Below are 21,305 nucleotides of genomic sequence, written 5' to 3' on the forward strand. Positions count from 1 at the left end.
AATTTCAGTTGAATACTCTCGTGATTTGCATTTTGTTTCAGTTGCAAATGATTACTTTCCAATTATAAACACACAGGAAGGCTTCTAAATCCCTCCTCCTCCCACCTTGGACCAGTATGCAACCTTGAGAGATTCATTTATCTGTTGTTTTCCTTGATTTACTTTCCCATAAGCGAGAGTAATAAAACCACCATATAAAATCTTGATCTCTCAACTAACTGGAGACATTCAGAGGAAGGTCTTGTGGAGATGTCTGTCTCTTACCCTCTACCAAACAGAGATAATGCATCTTGTAAGCTTAAGCAATGCTGATAGCTCTTCGTACGTAGACACCACTCTTTGATTTTTTTTTTTTCCCTTCTTTCTTATATAAAAAGTCAAATGCTATCTGCTACCCTCAGAAGGATGTTATAAGACTAATTTGTACCTTTGAAGCCATTTAACATCTCTCAAATGAAAAATTAAAATACTATGCTGATGATGTCCTTATATCATCCCAAAACAGAGACGATAAATTATGATTTTGTAAATGATGGTTATCATGCTTCATGGAATAACTTCTGAGAGTCATCTCACAGCTTAAATAGTTATAATTAAAATATTAAATACTTAAATAGTTATTAATAACTTTAGAACCTTATTCGACAAGTTCAAAAGTTATATTTTTAAGTTCATAGCTTCTGTATTCTCTCTGTATTCTGTACTCTCTGTTTTCTGCATCTTCAATGACAATAGTTTTTTAGATATAATTTCACAGATATTTCAGTAGGTTAACAAGGTAATTATGATAACTAATCACTCCTAATAAAGCCTGGATATTAGTTGGTAATCCAGAAGTAGCAACTTAAATACCCTGAAGTAATTTCCTTGAACTTTGCAGATCACATTTGGGAAATAAATTAAAACTCCATTTATGTTATATTAACAGAACCAACCTCACCTTCCCTTGTCCTTTCATCAGTACGATGTTTGAGATTACTGAAGCCTGTGAGCCACAAGATGTGTGCACTAGTTGTGCTGTACTTAGTGATCTAGACGGCCTTGAAATTGCCTGTGGACATAAAAATAAAAATAATAATAATTAAAAAAGATATACTCTTAATGCAGAACCATTTATTATTATTTTTTTTTGATTTAGATTAGAGTAACTTGTTTATTTTAAATGTTCTTCTTTATAACTGATGCTACTAAGTGCTTTTAAAAAATCTTTCTCATTTTCTGAAGTTGGTTGTTTCTTCAGCTGATCAGTTTGCATGGAACTGAAGACCACACTGAGTAGTAAGGGCTTTTTATGCTAAAACAGGCCTTCTTTTGTGGTACATTCAGCAGTTGGTGGTCTGTCTTTTGCTATCTTTAAATGCACATGACTTGAACTTTGAGGTCTTGCTTATTGAAATTGCCCTGTAGTGACTAAACTAGAGCAAAACTAAAACAACTGGCCCTTGAGGTTGTGTGGTGGTGTAGAGAGACACATTTTTGTGGTCTTACTTGACTCTCCATGCCAAAATCTTGTTTATGGCTATTATGGGTCATAGGCAAGTATTATCTTATTTATCTCTAAGAACTTAAATAAGAAACAAGAAGTTCTAACTTCTTCCCTCATTTTTGCCACAGAATATAATGGGACATACAGAGCCCCTTTTCTGCATTTCCCAAAAATGTGCACTAATTAGTGCTTACAAAAGCCCTTCATACTACAAACTACTCTTCACTGTTTCCATAAGCAACCAAATACATGTAGATTTCTTTCTACATCTGAAACAGGTGAAGTACATTCTTTTTGCTTGATAACCAAAACAAGGAATTTCTCAGTGCTTTCTCTTCCATTCCGCAGCTAGTAGATGTATTCCAACCCCTGAGATCTGACCCATTTTAATGAACCTTTAATGAAATATTTAATGAAAACCTCCTAACTGAACATAGAATTGGGAATTAGAAACTAATTTAAGCACTGACAAAAGTCATTACCTAAAGCTAACACAAAGAACAAGGTTCAGAAGGGCCAGAGTTAACAGAACTCATTTACAAGTCCAAGCAAATTTAACACTTTTTTTTTTTATGCAGTAAAATGAAACTAGCAGGTGTGAAAGTGCGTGGAATATCAGTGAAAAATTAGGCTTCTATATATGCAAAAAATAAGGCTCAATTTGACCTGAATACAAGCTTATTTATTCAACATGGTATTGGGAATATAAGTAAGAAAAGGGAGGTACTATGAAAGACCAAAAATATACTCTAGTAAGTGTACAGTGCCACATCAAGGTGATTGTTTATTCCCCTTTTTCAGGTCTCCTGAATCTGAAAGTGGAAATCTTCAAATTTCCTCTGCTTCTGTTTGTGAAAGGAGCTATTTCTGTCTGTGCAAGATGTGCTTTGTATATCTGTGTGTGATGTACACAGAACAGTACCCAGAACTGGGATGCCACCAAAGAACCTCTGGATGGGCAGCACCTGCCATGTGCGACCTCCAAGCAAGATGAAGTCCTGCAAGTCCCTGAGGGTTTGTCTGCACGGGCATTGTTTGGTTGGGATTTGTGCTCTGGTTTGCCACCTCCTCAGCCCTTTAAAGCCCTCATCCAGGCTCTGGTGTCCTCAGAGTAAAGGACTGCCCAGGAAAAGGTAGGGCAGCAGCAACGAGACCCCCAGCCAGGCTTCAGAAGGTGGCAGCCAACTGTGAGGAGTTTTGTCTTCATCACCCCACTCCAGGCTTGAATCTGGGGACTTCAGCCACAAATATACCCATGTGCCCTCTAACCTGCCTCTGCTCTTCTGGCCTGAAGTGGATTGCTTAGCATCCACCTGGATAGCAAAGGGGCATATGTTAATGAGGTTGTTGAAATACGTCTGACTCACAGTGGAGTAGAAAGTGGGACACCTCACACAACTAGGGGCAGTGACTACCAGCCACGAGGCGAGTCCATACCTGCTTATGGCCATGTCTGGGCCAATGGAGGTGACTCGGGAGGCTCACGGCGGCAGGGCCCGAAGCTCAGGCCGGGGTTTTATCAGCCACGTGCACAGAGCATCTCCACGGCCAGCGGCGGGGAGACACCCAGGAAAGGGCCTCTTCAGCGGTGAGCTCTGAGGTGGCTCCGGGTGGCTACCAAGGTGGTGCAAACCACACGGGGCGATTTACACACACTGTAAAACCTGCCGGGGCAAGGGGAGGGAGAAGCTGCTGAAGAAAAGGGGTTTTGCTGGCACAGTACTTTGCCTGCTCTCCTGCTCCCCATGGAGGAGGTGTGGGGTTTTAAACAGAGGTAGCAGGCAGAGACTGGAGGCGTCTCCAGCGCCATCTTCCCTGACAGGAGGCATCTCTGGCGCCATCTTCCCTGACAGGGCTTGTGAGGAAGGCACTTTTGGTGGAAAGCGTGGCTGCCAGCGTCATTCCAAGATTCTCATCTGAGTGTATTTTGTATGTTTTTCAGGTGATTTCCTGTAGTACTTACTGGGGTTCTCCCTCCAGAGCAGTCCAGCTGCTGGGAAAGTGATTTCCGACTGGTGTGGAGAGCGTGGGGCTGCCGATCTCTGAAGGGCATAGATTTCCGGGGTGTTGTGCAGTCTGTCTCCCCTGTCCAGTACGGGTTTATGCCTGCCAGACATGGGGAAAGGTCTCAGTTACTTCTCCTAGTTTTTGGCATTTCTGCATGTTCATCTAATATGGTAAATTTTACTTAGAAATGTTTTTCCAGATGTAAATTTCTGTGAAGGGAGTGATCTTTTTTAATGTTAACTGTATGAGTAGCCATAATGTTAAGTATAGCAAAAGCAAACATTCCCTACCAAAAGAGCATTGGTTTATTTAGAACCTTCAGAAACCAAACAAACCAAAACTTAAAATTGAATGTTTATGCACAACACCCTTGATTGTAGGATATTGTGAATATAAACAGTGATGATTTTTGGTCAGTAGTTCATAGCTGAGGATCTCAGCCTAAGTCTGGACAACAGGTGCAATTTCTTTGAACGCTGCAGTACCATCACACGATGGAGTGTTGTGCTGTTTGCTCTCTGAATATTACAAGAAGAAAGATAACTCCTTTGCAACTTACTGGTTGAGTTACTGCGAGTCCGTTGACATGTGGCTTTATTGTGCAAAAAACAACCATTTTGTATTTCCAGAGGTCTTTCCTTACAGGTTGACATTTCCTTAAGACAAACAAACAAAAAGATCAGGGACATTTTAAGCAGAAATTCTTCCCCCTGTTGATTTTTTATAAGAAGACCACAAGAAATTCTGGAAAGTGATCTCAATTTAAAAATAAATTTTCTACTAATTTGGCTTGCAGTAATTGCAATCTGAATGCAAAACATGGAGCAAAGTTAATTATTTAAAAAGGATGATAAAAGAGAACACAGCTCAAAGTTTTGCTAGAAACATCATTATAACTTGCCAAAGGAGTAACAGAAATAGATTCTGGTCTTTAGTCAGAATGGACAGAAAATTAATGGTCATCCCCAGTCAATTCAGAGAGACTAATGTCTCGATGTACGGTAAATGGTAGCCATACCAGTCTAACTTTTGGAGGTGACTGGCACTTTTGGGAACTAAGCTTTCCTTGTCTTAGAAGGTCATTATTTTCAAAAAGAAGGTGTTTAGACCCAGCTTTGCAAAGGTGAATAGGTGACTCCTGCTGATCTTAAAAGGATGACCAAATATGATCTGGGTGTTTAAAAACCTTTGTGGCCTAGGCTTTAGTGCTTTCCAAAAACTCAACCCCTTCTAATTGGAATGTTGTACTTCAAACTATGGCCACTAGTTCTAGCATTTAAAAACGTGTAGGTAACACTTTCAGGATTTTAAATACAAGTTTTTAAAATAGTTTGAAAATAAATAAATGATAACAACTGAATAACAGTTTGATGTAAGGAATAACTACTGGGTGTATATGGTTTTTGATAGCCCTATTTCTGTCATAACACAAGGAATGCCACTGATGAAGGAACCACAGTTAAAGGAATAACATAATTGAATGCAGACCGCATAGAGAAACTGATTGAAGTATAATAAAATTCCAAATATATAAGGGTTTTGGTCAGAAATATTCTGAAGGGCTTAAGAAAGTCATAGAGCACCATCAGAGCAGGATCCATATGTTCTACCTTGCCTGGGGTCAACCAAGACAAATCCTTTCTTCCAGAAGCCAAACAATAGTGCTGTTTGTTTCTCAAGAACTAAGCAATGGTAATTTTCTCCTTCGACAGCAGGTGGAGACATCTGCTAAGTAGCTAAATCCTACTAGGGCTTTCTGGTCCCTTTCTCTAGGGAGCTTTTCATAATTTAAAAAAAAAAAAAAAAAAAAAAAAAAAAAAAAAAAAAAGGCAGATCCTTAAAGAGACATTATGCAACTGCTTTTGGCAGTGTTTCTCTCACGAGCCAGCTTGCATGAAAAGCCTTTTCTGTCAACCTTAAGTATTTTGTAGTAGATTTGTCTTTAAATGTGCAGTTCCCCTGGCTGCATCTTGGGTGGTACTATACTACAATAGTTTAATATAGTCCATCTCTGGCCACTTAGGCATTTAAAGGAGTGAAAATAAACAAAAAATTTGGCAGAATCCAGTAGACATCTGTGTGAGACAGTTCACAACACTACAATCTTAGAAAGAGGTACTTTGTACCAGACCTGATAGCAGCTTCAGTCAGGATAGTTTTCTCATTCCAGGATTATACCAGAACTTTTTAAGTTATTCTACTGTAGATTTAAAAGCAGAAGATGACTTGTCTCTGTAGCAGACTCCGGTAGCATTCATCCCAAGAACCTCCTAGCTGTAGACCGTACATTAAAAAAAAACAAAACAAAACAAAAACAAACAAGCAAAAGAACAAACTCACTACTTCAGTACATGGCCTGCTTTCTGGATTCATAGATCTTCCTTTAATCCACCTCTGTCTTTGCTCAACTTCCAAATGGCAAATGAAAATTGGCAAGCAATTGGTTTCTAAAAGGAGGGATTGTACAGCCTTTGCTAGAACTTCCCAGGGACTTGGCTTCCCCATAGCCTCTGTTTATCTGGGAAAAAGCTATGCTGAAAGCTACCAGAGTCTGACCACAAGAGGTTTGGGGTTTTGTCAGGAAGAGCAAAAACATGTTCTTCAAATGTCTGCTGCACAAATTCCCCTTCTCTATCAAGTAAATGTTGTCAAATCACCCCACAGTTGGAGGGGAAAACACAACTTTCATGCTTACTTTGCTAGCCATCACTATGTTCACCAGCCGTGTTGATGATTGAATGAGAGTTTCAGCCTCTTTGCCAGACAGATCTTTAAGTGATTGTCCATTTAGTGCTAACAGTTCATCCCTTGGGCTCAGACAACCATCCCTTAAAAAAAAAAAAAAGAAAAAAAAAAAAAAGAAAATAGGAACATGCATGCATATCATTTTATAGATGAACAATATGGCACTAGTGTGTTACATGCCTTACTAAGGAGTGAACTGCAATTTTCCCCTTGCCTTGAACACAGCTGCCATGGCATGTTTTGATGTATGATGCACCCCATCCCTTGCTAGGACTTCTTCCCGTCGCTACTCCCTTCTGCTCAGTCCTGGTGATCAACAACTACCTTTCCATATACAGCTGCATCCATCAATAGCTTAGACTTCAAGTGTACCTTAGAATAAAGCCATGGTAAGTACTGTTCTTGCTGTATGGCTGCTGTCCTGCTCCAGACACCCAGGGACACCCTGATGTGGCTGGTTGCACTGTCCTGACCATGAATACTGTTACTTGCAAGCTTTCCTGGGCTCTAACTACTCTGCCTTTACTATCAGGGCTCTTGTTTTGCCTTAAGTTCTCAGTGCCAAATGGTTCAAGCCACTAGTATCTATCTGTACTACCTATGGGGGCAGAGCTCAAGTGTGAGCCATTCCCTCCCTTTTCCTGCATTTCCCTGCCTGGAAGCTCCCATGCTGGCCAGCTTGTTGTATGTACACATGCTCAAGGACTTTGAATAGCTTGCAACCAGGCTCCTATGACAGCAGAAAATAACCCATGTTTGTCATGGTCATGCAAAATCCATGCAGACAAATAGCTCCTTAATAAGCTTACTAACTCCATACATACTGTACCTGTTTGCTGTGCTTCCAGCAGGTACCTTGCAGCCCATGAACCCTTTCCAGAGAGGTGCACAGTTTGGATTCCTAGAGAGCTTGATTCCTGAGCTGCTGTTCCCTGTGGTTGTACACAATCTGCAGATGCAGCTGTCCTGATTCAGGAAGATGAAAGATTGCATTGAAAGAAAACATACCAAGGATGTTAAAAGTTACTTATCTTGAGCCTTTTTAAGAAATGCAGAAAATGTCCTTAGAACCAGACTGCCTTTAAGATGAAAAGACCTTTATAACACTGTGCAATTGTGAATGAATAATTGTGTTATAGAGTCAGTGTTTAGAAAAAGTTGTTTTCCTTAGGACATTAGTGGCTTCAGTCTAAAAGAGTGAAGTACTACAGCAGAGTGCCTCTTTGCACAGAGGGGAAGAGAACTGATAATACACTTCTCATAGTAACTAGATAAATTCTGCCTATGCTAACTATTATAAGAAAAGACAGGGAGGAAAAGTAAACATACACCAGAAAAGGAAATACTCCAGAAACACAAGATGTCTGAATGAAAAATAAGTGTATACAAAACATTGGAAACTCCACCCCAGCTGCTGACTTTTTAAGGAGGGGGTAGGGAGCAAAGATGACTGCAACAGTGGAAGATTTTGTCTGCTCCAGACTGAGGTTGCTGTAGTCTGTGTGTTGCATCTGGAGGACTAATTGTAAGCACATTTGTAACACAGTTATGAATCATTAACATGTGGGCATACAGAAAGAGAAATAGTCTTAAGTCATATGAGTAAATAAAGCAAGGAATGAATTGACTAAGCATACAAAGGACAACACATTTGTCTAGGAAATACACTCCTGTAGCACAAATACTTAAACACTTACAAATTCCAAAGAAACAAAGGAAACTGGGAAGTTAGCACACCATTTCTTCTCCATTTGCTCAGTTACATATCCTAATTCAAGTATTCACTCATTCTCCTCCCGGCTAAATCCACTTTCCCTGCCCCCACCAGCCTCTCCATACTCCACAAAATGAAGAGGGTCCTTAGTGTATCCTGGATCCAGGCTTGTTCCCAGGAGATCTGTATGACTGGGGTATAGATTTCTGAAGGGGAAGCACATTTTGTATGTTAGGACAGGCCATTGTCAGGAGTGCTGTCTCATTCACAATATATGGGAATTGACGGTCGGTATTGCTCCAGGATCCCCTGGTCCGAGTGCCACGAACTATTTCCAGTGATTTAAAGTCTTCTGACAGCACAAGGAAAGCTGTGTAATCATCTTCTTCAGCATCACTAGGGTTTCATTTCTGCTCTAAGCAGAGTTCATCTAGCCATGAAGGTTAGAACCATTATGCCCTTTCACCACAGATCAATAGGGATCACAATATACCTTAGAATCATAGAATCTGACTGACAACAAAGGCAAACTTTGGATTTACAGCAATTTCAATAAAGGTCATTGACATCCTGGATGTTGAAGCCTGGTTCCCATTCTGAGACCTGCCAGAGTAAATCTAAGGCTGTGAATGAAAGAAGTATTTGAGTTTGAGCCCTATGCTCACTACAGACTGAATTCAGTAGGTAATGGATAAGGGCTATACTTGTATTGACCGACTTGTTAACTCTGTGGGTTTGCTTGCATTCCAGATTGTCTGCCATTACTGAGGAGTGTCTGAATTTTACGAAGCCTCTTTTGTTCAAGAAGAGTACTTCTAGTGAGTGATAGGTAAATGCATGAGTATGGACAAAATTCTATATTAAACCAGTTTGTTTGAACTCTAGTATTAGTTTTGGAGCTTCTGTATTTACTTTTTACCTAAAGTAAATACCATTGGGAAATACCTGCTTGAAATCGGGACTATGTGATGTTCTTTTTTTCTTTAAAATCTTTAGTATGGTGAGAAAACAAAGATTAGAATTCTAATGTCTTAAAAGTCAGATCTTGAGTAGCAAAAATTGTTAGCTAACTTTATGAATGTTTTTTATTTGCTTTATGTATTAGTAAGAAATTACAGGCTACATTCTGCAAACATGAAGCATTCATTAAATTTTTAAGGTTTTCAGAAGGGCAATGTGCTAATTCTAAAGCATAGAAAGATGTAAGATAGATATTAAAGGTAGAATCCTTTAGTCTTTTGTACTGCTCCCCTGGAATATGTTGACATGCTCTCACTAGTATTGGTTAGGTACACACATGGAGAACTTTGCATAGTTGTTCATCTTTCTCCATTTCAGTCTGGATTTAACTTAAGAGTGGGTCTTTTCAGACTGTCCCTAACTTGTCTCTGTTAAGAACATCATCAGTTACGCTCCTACTCTTCCAGTAACTTGCTCATAGTGCTCAGCTGCTGCGTTGATAGTATTTATAAAAACCTTTGTAATCTAATTGTCAGAAAGGCATTTGGCTCTCATCAGTTTCTCAGGACTTCACAAAGGTGCAATTGGTTTGGCTCTGAAGGTTTTTTGTTGTTGTTGTTTGTTTGCTTGTTTTAGCACTGTTTAAGTCCTTTGGGAAAGATGTGTTTTGTACAATGGGACAAGTGCTAGGGTGGTAATTTGGGGACATACATGTGAAATGACAGCAATGAGAACTTATATGAACGTTCTTTCTAAGAGCAATCAGTTGCATACACTTACTCAGTTGGAAGAAATGTTAAATGAACTGCAGAAAAATCTTGGGAAAAAAATTTGTTTAAATCTGTAGTCATCTTACCAGGTTGGGCTACATTTCAAATAGGCTGTGTGTGTCGATACTTTTCAAAATTCATTTATGTGAATTACTTAAAAATTAAAAAAGATTACTGGGCTGCAGACACATGTGGCAAATATCTGTACGTTGTCAGCATTTGCACTTTTGGGGATCTTGGATATAGATCACTATATTCAGATCCAAGTTGTTGCAACATGACAGAAAATTAATAAAAGCTGTTCTTTAGAAAAATAAGCACTTGACCAATTCACGTTCCAGCATTCAATTTGCTTTGGGTTTTGTTCTTTAATGTCTTTTATTTCCTGTCTCACTTGTTATTTTATGCATAGAAATACTGCTGATGGTTCCAAAAGTAAAGGCAGTATTTGTTTTGTATCCTCCTCCCTTTTAATGCGTCCTGCTGTTTTTGCAAGGTGATTTATAGCTCTGAATGTAGCAAATGCTGAAAATTTGCTAAAATAATGTTGACAGGTTTGGTGTGTGAGCAGGTGGATTCTACGTCAACTTTGCCTTCTCATTATTAGAACATATGTTTAAATGTGTATTTGCGGCCAGTGAATAAAATCTTTCTCTGCTTATAAGGGCCTTTGCAACCCAACACTTTGAAAGTGCATTATAAACAAAATTAGTCTTTAAGTTGAATCTACTTTACTGAAACATTAAAATCAAAGGTAGATTTCAAGAGTCTTCTTAAATTCATTTGTGTTGCAGGTGAGAGTAGATTAATTTTTCATATGTTTTGTTCTGGAAAAGTCATTTGCAAGTCCAGGCCAACTCTCTCCTTATCCTCTTCTTTTGTCATGCCAAATGAAAAGTTTGAGGATGTTTTTTTATCTGACATTTAAGAGATTTCTTTTCCCTTCATGTTCTCATTAAACATTTCTAGCCCAGAGTCCTGTCTCAAAACATCTCATTCCAGATGTTGTTTTGAAATAAGGGTAACCATGGCATCTGTGAAAAACTAAAAAACTTTTGTGCACTCTTAACATAAGACACAGTAGTTAGATTGTCTGAAATGAAGTAAAGTGTTATACAAGGCTAGTTCAAGTAAGGTCTTTGACTCAGTTAACTAACCATATGACAATGAGTTGATTGTTGTTTTAAAAAGGCCAACAAAATAAAAAATAAAACAAAAATTCTTACAACAGTACAATAGTGAATTTAAATATTTGGCTTTTCTGGCCTTCTGACTGTGAAATGGCTGGGATTTCCAAGTGGAAGTTTAAGAGAATACAGCCTTTGGGGATTTTCTTCAAGAACCATTTTTTTCTGTATAATTTCTAACAAGTTTCAGCATATCTCTGGTACAAACTGACGTGAATGTGACTCCACTGATTCTGACATGCCCTAGCCAATGTCTTGGTCCTTCCAAAACATTTATAGTAGATGTGATTCATTTTCCCAGCAGCATATTCCCTTTGCAATTAATAAAATGGTAGAAGCCAGAATGCCTTTAGATGATGCAAGAATCAGGGCATAGGATTCGGGTTCTGCCCTCCATAGACAATCAGAATATTAGATGTTACAGACAGACCTTTCCGCCCTTCGTTGGTATGTTTTTTTCTGGGAGCCTGTGCCTTGGACCACATTTTGCAGCATGCACTATCTTAATAAAACAGCCTCTTTTCCAACTTGCTCTGGGGATAGCATGGCCCTGATGTCACAAAACAGGAAGGCTGGAAAGACAGAGCAAATAGAAAAAGGGAGGAGAAAACATAAATGTCTAAATAAATAGTCTCCCTTACTTGCTTTGTTTTTCCATCCTTCCCATAGGCTCATGTTCAAGACATTACAGTCTGTTGCCATAACGCTTGTCCTGGTACCAAGCAGCCAACTAACTGGCTTTTGCACAAAGGCGAGTTAATAAAAATAATTCTTGTGACGACCAAGAGAGAAAATGACCTTTTGCTTTTTTCCTTCTTCAAGCAGACAGTCAGGGACCTAGGGGAGCAAGGACAGAGAAGTTTCTAGAACCTAGAGGAATCACACAGTCCGATTAGTTTGGATCCAACGTTTGTGTAAAGAGCCATCCCTTCCAGTTTACAGTTTATTCTAAATGTTTTTTCACCCCTACCACCATCCTCTGTGGCTCATACCTCAGTGCTTCCCAGACTGTCCACAGTGCAGGGAGGAGAGCCCATTGACTGTAATGTAATGCTTCTGGGAGCGTCTCTCATACCCAGCATAGACTGCTGTTCTCTGAAGAACAAGTCAATATTGTCTACTCCTGTCCATCCTTCCTACAACTGACAAAGCCTCAGAGTTTGTAATGACATGAGCAGGCAAGGCCGTCTTCAAAAGTGTTTGCTTTGTCAGTGCATCAGGTATCAGATAATTTTTTTCTTTTTTTTTTTTTCCTTTTCAGGCCAACTGAAACTGCTGAGTTTGTGAGAAGCAAACTATAAAGCAGATCTGCTTATTTATATATTGACAAGCTGGTTTTCCAGCTCTGTCAGTGCCAGAGTAAATACGCCTCACTTTAGAAACTAAGTGGTCCAGGAGCTGGCTGAATGGATGATGCCCAGGTAATGCCGGGTGCTGTAGGCACAGTGAGCAAGAGTCAATATGAGTGAATCTTGGAACAAAGAAACCAAATGAATTAAAAGACTGTTCTCATCATTGTTAGCAGTACATTTAGAGAAGGGGGAGAAATCATTGCTATTTAGAATATATAATGAAAGTAGAGGAGATGCATTGAAAAGGATATGAGGTTAACGGATCACACTGAGATATTCTTTGTCAGGTACTATTTTAGAGTGTGTGAGTTATGTGCTATAAGATTTTGATCCAGCTGTTCTTTGCCTGAGTGTGCATGGTGATGTGTTATTTGCTTTTATTATTTTTGTACAATTGGTCAGACAGAAAGAAAGAAATTGTTGGAAAGTCTGTGAACTAATGGCCCTTAAGTGTGGCATCTCTACTTGCCTTTCTGCAGAGCAACATGTAGGTGAATAAGTCTGCTGTTGCAGTGCACAAAATGCACTGGGGAGGCAGAGAAGGGAAAAAAGGAAGAATGTGGTATTTGATAGGAAATGTGGAGTCGTTAACAAATGCACTTTGCTGCAAGTCTGATTCCTTCACTGCTCCTGGCTATTGTTTTTTCCTCCTCTTGCTTCACTTGCTTTGAAGTATTTTATAGTCAAGTACACATTCTCTGTTTCCTCTTTTCCTGTCTTCATAATTTTTTTCTTTTCCCTTCTCCATTTCCCTTTTCCCAGATTGTCTCCTGTCTTCTCTGTTCTCTGCATGTCATAACAGATTTTCTGTGATAAAAAAAAAAAAAAAAAAAAAAAAAGTGACTGGAAGGTAGGACTTCAGCAGGAAAATGACATATCTATGTCATTTTTATCAGTGTAGGCTAAAGTCATGGAATGGCATAACCACTAAGATCTGCTACACAGGGCCCTATGCAAAATATAATGGCCATGTTTTGCCAGGATCTGAATGTCCAAATGTCTCAGGTAACTGCATAGTTTACATGGATGTAGCACCCACTGAGGTTTTTGCCTTGAATGTAATGAACCACTGAATAGATGTTGATAGGCTCCTACTTAATTCTTGTTTCAAACTTCTCCCCTTCCACCAAAGAGGTTATATATAACCTCACTACAGAGGAGGTGTCAATGACAACAGTTAAAGTTGTCTGTCCTTTACATGGGGACTGTGCCACCATGCCATATACTTTTGGAAGGAAGTTGCTTAGAAGATGCAATTATGAACTGAACCCCTGTCATCTAATACTGCCACACATCACCACAATGAAAATGGTAGCCAGTGTCACAACTTTTAGCAGCATAAATGTGGGCTATGAATGCCCTGGTTGAAAACAAAAATGTGTGTGTTAGTACAAGTCAGTCCTAGCACTGTGCTGTGGGATCAGCTGGCGGAGGAGCAGTGACATCACTTTGCAGTCCTATCTCAGCCAGTGTGGTACAGTTTCTGTAACAGTGAATCTCATGCAATTGACAGGGTATGGATTCAGAGATACTTAAGTCTTTGAGCAGTAGAGAAGAACTAGTATCAGGAAGACTGATGCTCCAGGTTCCCCCTTAGCTCTGCAGAAGAGAGTCACAGGGAGTGTTAAATCATGCTGCACTTTTAAACATTCTTCTCTTCTTCCAGTGTAACAGAAAAAATTAAGTTATTCAGTTCTGTGGGAGTTATTAGCACCTTCAGAGTCATGCTTAAGGCTGCAGGCACTGGAAAGCGAACGAATAATGCAATAATCTCAGCAACACCACAGGAAGAATGGAATCAATTTTCTTGAACAAAGACTAGGACCCTTTAGCTCTGAGTCACGCATCATGAATTTCTGAATTGTCACATGGGCTGAAGAGAGTGTGGTACATTAGAAGTTGAAAAATAGTTGTTGAGTCCTTTCTTAAACAGAGAGGTTTTAAGCTTAAGTTAACACACGTGCTATAGAAAGGTTGTTATGCCAGGCTTATGCCGTATGGGGAAAAAAAGATCACTGCTTTCATAATATAGGGCAAAGCCTCAGCAGCAGTGGTACAGGGTAAGGTTCGTGTAGGAGTTATCAAATTTAGCATGCTGAGATAAGACTTTTTAGAGCTGCTGATCTGTGACTCTGAAAGGTAGGAATATTAGCAAGTGGCACCTGAAGAAGTTTATATTGCTGTCAGAGCTCTGGAGAAAGAATTTACTGTGCCTTTTGTCTATAGTGGCAGTAAGCAACCCAAATACTGCCAGAAAGGCCTGGGTTACTGATTGATTTATGTCACCCTCCATCCAGGCTCCTGACCCATCCTGTTCAGTGACACTAACATTCCAACCTAAGAGAGGATTTATACCCTCAGCAGTTGTATTTTATCTGTGCAACAGCATTAGTTATGAGACTTACTCTGTTCCCCAGATCCCTATTTGAGCTGCTTGCCAGCTATAAAAGCAAATGATCTACACTTACAGTCTGCAATAAGATATTGAGTAGTTTCACAAGCATATGGATCATGACAGTTATTGGAGCCTGGCATATTTTGGAGGTATGCAAGCAATCAGACTGCAGCAGTTGACACACACCTAAGAAAGTGTTTCAGGCTGTGATAAAGAGAAAAGGGGAGAATCCACAGAGGCCAGCTCCTTCTTTACTCACACATAGAAATCAGCAGAGTGCATGCAAACTGCTTCCAAATGGGAGGAGGTGGTATGGTTTTGCAGGTGACTGTGTGTATTTTGGGACTTTGGTCAGTTCCACCTATTTATGTTTTCTGTCAGAATCCAATAGGAAGTTGGCTTGTTTTTGTCCTCATTCTGTGGTTTTGCCAAGGGGCTAAGATACCTCCTCACCTGAATTCTGTCCTGCTGCAGTCTTTGTAACATTGGGCTGTGTGCTGTGATCATCAGCAAGAAACTCAAGGAGTAAGGGGAGATTCAGATTTTAAGTGCCACTCTGTCTTTAGATGTAGAGGTCTGGTTTTAGTCGATTTTTACAGAAGGTAAGTACAATAGAATATGTAAGAGAAATATTATAGGTGAAAGAAACTTTTTTTTTTCACATAAGCCACTATTTCCACAGGTAAAAAGCATAAATACTGGGTATTCGAATATTAGAAGCTGGGAGGACACAGACTGTATTAAAAATCATATCATAGCTGTGGTGACATCCCCCTTCCCCTTCACACCAACAGGTAGATATAAAGTGAACAAATAGGATATGTCACAGAGTAGGAACTTTCTAAAGATATCTGAACTACATTGCCTAGACTGAAAAATGGTTTGGGGGTTAAAATAGTTTCTTCCTGATTGAAGAAAAATGGAACACTTACATCTCTAAAAAGAAGTAAATGTTTTCTTTAAAAAGTGACCTCTTTGGTTTAGATCCACCACTAGCTCCTTCCTGAATCAGATAGAATCTGCCTGCTGAATCTCCTGCATCTTTAACAGTGTTAATATAATTTATGCTCACATTCATTTTCCTGTAGCAACAGTTTTGTATTTTGAGCTGAGTACATATTGCAAGTAGGAAGCATCAGCTGTGCTAGTATGAATACGCTGAGGAGTGACCAATCAGTCACTGATTTCAGTAGAACGTTAATCAGCAGAGTGTAACAGCACAGCTGGGAATCTAATACATTTTCATGCAGTTTATACAGAGCAGGAACACTGCAAGCTCATAAGCTCTGAAAGAGACAGATGGAATCCTGTGTTCCTGAGAAATATGAATTAACCCATTTAGGAATGACTGCAATAGGAAGCATTACAATATAACACACGGTTGCCTACCTTGATGAGTAACTTTCTTCTCATGTTGTTGCAGTTCTCATTTGCTGCAGCCTTGGACTGGACTATGCTGGTGATCACACGTGGAGGATCAGGTGGGCTGTCTTCTGTCTCTGTTGTGAATGGCAGTTGTGTTCTAGGGCAGCAGTCAAAATCCTCTTGACCCCAGCTAGCAGAAATCTCAAAGGGATCAGGGCATTTCTCATCGGGACTTGACCCATCATCACTGTTTTTGGCGTTGCACAATATAAGTGATCTTGAAATGGAGCGAAACTTTCTTGACTTCCTGTTCCCAGCATTGCTCTTTCGATCCATCTTCAGAGAGCTGGTGGTACTGCTCTTTTTCCTATCATTCTCCCACTTATGTGGCATGATACCTTCAATAACTTTCTCCGCTTCTCTGGTGCTAAATATCCTCCAGGAAAGGAAATATAAAAAGTAAGTTGTAATATACCCCTACTCAATAACCTACACTACTGAAAAGCCCTAATGAATAAATTGAATCAACAGAGCCTTTCAGTCTGCTAACAGCCACGTGATATCTCATGACTTGCTAATTCTGTTTCTGTGCAGTGCTCTACTAAATTCTCCTTCACCTTTTCATTCTCTTCCCATGCTCCCCAAGCACAATGGAGTGCTTTTAATAAATGTTTTTGATGCTTCCATTGTGCTACTGCTTTTTGGCTTCTGCTGAATTTGCATGTTGAAATCCTAAATTGAAAAGGAAGATACTTTAAAAGCATTATTCTATCCTGCTAACATTACTTGAAAAGAGGAAGCTCCTTCTGAAGTTTGATTCATGAAACCACTATAATTCAAAGAAGATTAATCAAATTGTTGAGGTTAAGTTCTCTGCCTGGCACATCTGATTTGTAAGTGGTTTAGCAAAAGCAGATCTTAGCCGTGAGAGAGTAAGAAATGTCAGGCTGCTATAAAGCTCCTACCTTCGCAGACCAGAACTCACTTAAGACTTTGCATTTAACAGTAACAGAGATCCAGTGAAGCACTTTAGATATGAATATCTGATTAAGAATTGAACTCTATAAAGGATTACAGCTCCAATACATCAATCAAAAAGTGTCCCATTACAGAAAGGGTTTGCTTCGGTGTATGATACAGCACACCAAATTAAGAGAAAATGGAAGAAATGCTATACAATCAAAATGTGACAAGCTGGAGCTTTTGTAAAATGGAAAGAAAAAAAAAAGTAATGAGCATGTTAAGATAGCAAAGGAGAGCTTTGTTAAAGCAGTTTTCTTTTTCTCTCAGAAATTTTGTAGAACTATTTTGTTAGGAATGTATTGGTGCTAGAAAAAAAAAATCAACGTGAGCAAGTCTTAATGAATTGCTTTGACTTGCTTAATTTTCATTATCATATTTATTACAAAAGACATTCTCAAGCATACCACTGAGAGAAAACGGTTGTACAATGTGCTATAAACTGTCTGGCTTGGGTTCAATGCGGAATTAGGTGGACACATATGCACTTTTTGCCGAAAATGGTGATATGGAAATAGGAGAAGGCAGATTTTCTAAAGGCTCCTTACAGCCCTGGCAAGAAATGTAGGCCTTCAAATTCTAGCCAAACCAGACCAATATCTATAATAAATACAATACAGCCATATCCTAAGGATTACTTTTTTTTTCTCATACAAATAACAAGGAAAAAAAAAAAAAAAAAGATAAGCACTATGTGATTGAGCTCTATGGCATTCCTGGAGAAGTATATACAATTCAGTGTGAATCTGAATTTCGATTTATAAAAGAAAAACCTTGGATACAGCTTTTCCAGGAGGAGAAAAGAGGTCCCTTTTTCTCCCAGGGAGTGCAGTCTTTTCTGGTGTTTTTGATAGGTAATGCTCCTGTAACCCTCAATTATAACTTATTTCTGTCATACCAGTCATAACATTGATCTGCTGTCTGATGTCTCTCTTCCAAAATAAAATCCCCAGCACTTCAGAAACTCCTCAGGATTCCCAGCAAGAAATGATACCATGGCAAAGTTGAAATTTTAAAGTTTCTGGAGAATATGTCAAGTTGAACAAAACCATTATTTTCTGGCTCTCTCCTGTGTGTCTTTGGTAGGCTCCCTATTGATGTGGAAAAGTCTGACCTGACTTTACAGGAATATTGGTACCAAAATTACCGGGCTCCCAGCCTTCCCCACACTGTCGTGAGGAAATCTTTCAGGGTAAAACTAAGTTAGCGTATTTTCTTTAGTGCATTGAATGTTCTTTTTTCTTTTTTTTTTCAGAATTCCCTCTCTTCTTATGAAGGCTTGCAACCACAAGTGTCAGTGGAAGACAACCCAACAGCACAGCCACGCTCCCTTCCTGTGATGTACAGCTCATGCTGAATACAGGACATCTGAGCTTGTATGTAAGGATACTGAGGGGATGGAGAAGGGGTTGACATGGAATTCAGCTTTCACAGATGGACTTTGTGGTTGACTTGTGATCTTATTTCTCTGGGGTTAATCTCCCCTTCTACACTGTTGAGAGAAGCTACTTCTCAGAATTTATTTTGAAGTACAGAGATGAAAAGTGCAAAGAATTACATTAGAACAATGATTTTGAGAACTGCAATAAGTAACTGTTGGTGTAATTCAGCATCATGTTAGCAATTTTTGTATGCTTTTTCACTGATTACATTAGTTAAAAGATGACTGATACTACTAATATATAAAGACTTTCAAGGTTTGGTGATTACTATTTCTTTTAAAGAACCCTTTTTAGTGTTTTGGTTAGCACTAAGCTTTAGTATACCATAATAGGTATGAACTTAGTTTCAACGATGGGGTTGGAAAATCTCTGTTAGAGTCACAAGTGTAAGAGTTTTATCTTGTAAAGCTTGATATTGCTTTTCCTGTATGTCTGAAGGTATTTCAGAGGAAGGAAAAAATGTGATCTGGCCCATTAGACCAGAATGTGGACTTGAAAAAGCAATAGGATAGTAAGGATGAGGGGAACTTCATGCTTTGCTGCTGATGTATTAAGGTAACTTCTGCAAGTTTCTACCTCATCACCTGGGTAGAGAGCAACAGAATTAACTTGCTTGAAGGTCTGTGGATTGTGCTCACTTGAAAGTCTAGAGAAGGGATTGTTGCTCCTTTTGTGATTCTGGCAATCACTATTAGATATTAGCAATAACAGTGTCGGAAATGAGCCCAAGTTGCACATTCATATCTAAACAATCTTGCCTGCGGGGGAAAATTAGGAGAAATAGAAATCCTTGAATGAAATACTATGTTGTGCAAATACTAACTGCACTCTTACTTCTGTGAAGAGAAAGAATTAACAACAAAAAAAAAAAAAATCACAGCCATTAAGCACATGGGTAAGCAGAGGACTTAATAGCTTAATGGTCAAAATACAGCTCTCTGGAGACTGGCAAGATAGAATAAAAGATGGGAAGAGACATGGGAGGCCTTTCTCACTGCCTGAAGCTGCTGAGCTGAAGAACATCAGTATTGAGCACTGCCATCAATAGTAAATGGTTCAAAAGGTTCTTCTGACTAGTGCTAAGCATCTGAGATGCATGGAAAACAGAAGCACCTGTTGAAACAGGGAAGGAAACATTGCTTACTCTTCCATCCCACCCCTCTGCAATTCTCCTGAGAAATTTTACATTATACAGAGAGAATTTCTCTTTACCTCTGCTACATCAGTTACTTCCTCCTCCTCCTCCTTTGAGCTTTATTAACTCAAAGACCAAATTTAATCCTGAATGACATACCTAGTATCTCAACACAGTGGCTGCAGTGAAAATAAGCCCATTAGACCTGAAGATTTTCAGTTAAATGCTTGCTCTGCCTCTAGGGATTAGATTACAGCCCAGGTCTTTAACTAAGGCGACATCCTTTCCAGAGCTGCTGAATCAGGGTTGCATGAGCGACAGAAATATAGGAGCAACCAAAAATATATTCTATATGTTTTCCAATAAAAATATCCAGAAACATTATGTTACACAGAAAACAGTATCACAAGTGCTGGAAAAGCTTCATGATTAATTACCGTATTACAGCAAACTGATTTCAAGGTATCGTGGGCATGGACAATTACTTCAAAGTCAATTCTCCAGCCCATTCATCTTTACCTCCAGTGCACTCACTGCTTGTCATTTTCTCTTGCCATTCTTATACCTTCAGCATGCCTGATGGAAGTTGTCTGTGGTTTGTAATGCAAACCAAATGTTCCTTCTGTTTCTTTTTTTTTTTCCCCAAGCTTTATTTTTCCAGCTTTAAATCTAAAAAGTCCTAACTCAGTCTGCCTTCTGCAAACAAAGTACATGATTTGAGCTGCGCTCATTTGGTTCAAATTTTTGGTTGATATTAAACCAAGCATTTACAAGATGTAAATAATTTGGTGTAGCTCCCAGATTGAATGGGAATGCACTACTGTTAACCAGACAATAGGAAAGCTAAAGCTTCTTTACTAGCAAGAGCAAGATGAGTTTTACATTACCAAGTGCTAATAGCGTGATATCTTGCATGCCTTTTTAATCTAGATCTTGTGATCTTCATCAAATTCATTACTGAGCAGTACTATTAGAACTGAACTGTTGCAGATGTGAAGGATTTCCAGGCAGTAGGAAGAGCAAGAGATTTGGAAATTCTCTAATAAAAGAGCAAGAAACTCTCTGAGAGTTGAATTTACAGTTTAAAAAAAAAAAAAAATCCCTAATTGTAAAATAAAAATTCAAAAGGACGAACTTACAACAGCGAGGCAGACAAACCTGACTCCTGCAGAAGGCTGTTCCTCTTCATAGGCCTGGCAAAAAAGACAGAGTGAATAATTGAAAACACACTCTTGTGGCGTCACGTGACTTGGTTTCAGTAATTCTGCTCAGTACATTGGAACGGAGCTATTGTTTCCTAATTGAAGAAAATGTCAGCAAGGATAGATAAACAAAAGCAATGGGATGCTGTATTGGGGGAAACTTTCCAGCAAACTTCCAGCTACCCAAAGGCGCTACTCCATTTAAGGGGTTTGTGTAATTTGTTTTTACGTGTTGCTCTCTGGTCCTAGGATTGATGGGGTTCAAACATGTTGAACCTACAGGGAAGCACGGGGGAATCTGTATTAATCGAGGGCAGGATTTGCTGCTGGGGGCTGAGATGGCAAGCATGTTTCACACTTTTTTTTCAGATATTTTAAACATGAAACTGCTAATAATTTCATAGGCAGCTTCTGCTCTAGGAGCAAAATAAATAAATAAATAATAATAATAATAATAATAATAATAATAATAATAATAGGAGCTACTTTTGAATGCCAGTTCCTTGTGGTTTTCATCAGAAAGTG

General features: G+C 39.1%; 1 protein-coding gene across 1 annotated transcript in view; it reads right to left on the reverse strand.

The window, feature by feature from the left end:
* Nucleotides 1–20,767, reverse strand: part of IL16 (interleukin 16) — a gene marked incomplete at its 5' end in the record, with an annotated part of 35,926 nt that extends 15,159 nt beyond the window's left edge. Inside the window, 7 exons of the mRNA XM_082769578.1 lie at nucleotides 941–1,051; nucleotides 3,450–3,592; nucleotides 4,053–4,149; nucleotides 6,213–6,321; nucleotides 7,068–7,204; nucleotides 16,006–16,417; nucleotides 20,718–20,767. Of these exons, the coding sequence (XP_082625704.1) occupies nucleotides 941–1,051; nucleotides 3,450–3,592; nucleotides 4,053–4,149; nucleotides 6,213–6,321; nucleotides 7,068–7,204; nucleotides 16,006–16,417; nucleotides 20,718–20,767 (1,059 nt within the window). The remainder of the gene's footprint in view (nucleotides 1–940; nucleotides 1,052–3,449; nucleotides 3,593–4,052; nucleotides 4,150–6,212; nucleotides 6,322–7,067; nucleotides 7,205–16,005; nucleotides 16,418–20,717) is intronic.
* Between the last annotated feature and the right edge of the window lie 538 nt (nucleotides 20,768–21,305).

This window comes from Aythya marila (genome assembly GCF_965140915.1).
Source record: "Aythya marila genome assembly, chromosome: 11".
NCBI lineage: Eukaryota > Metazoa > Chordata > Aves > Anseriformes > Anatidae > Aythya > Aythya marila.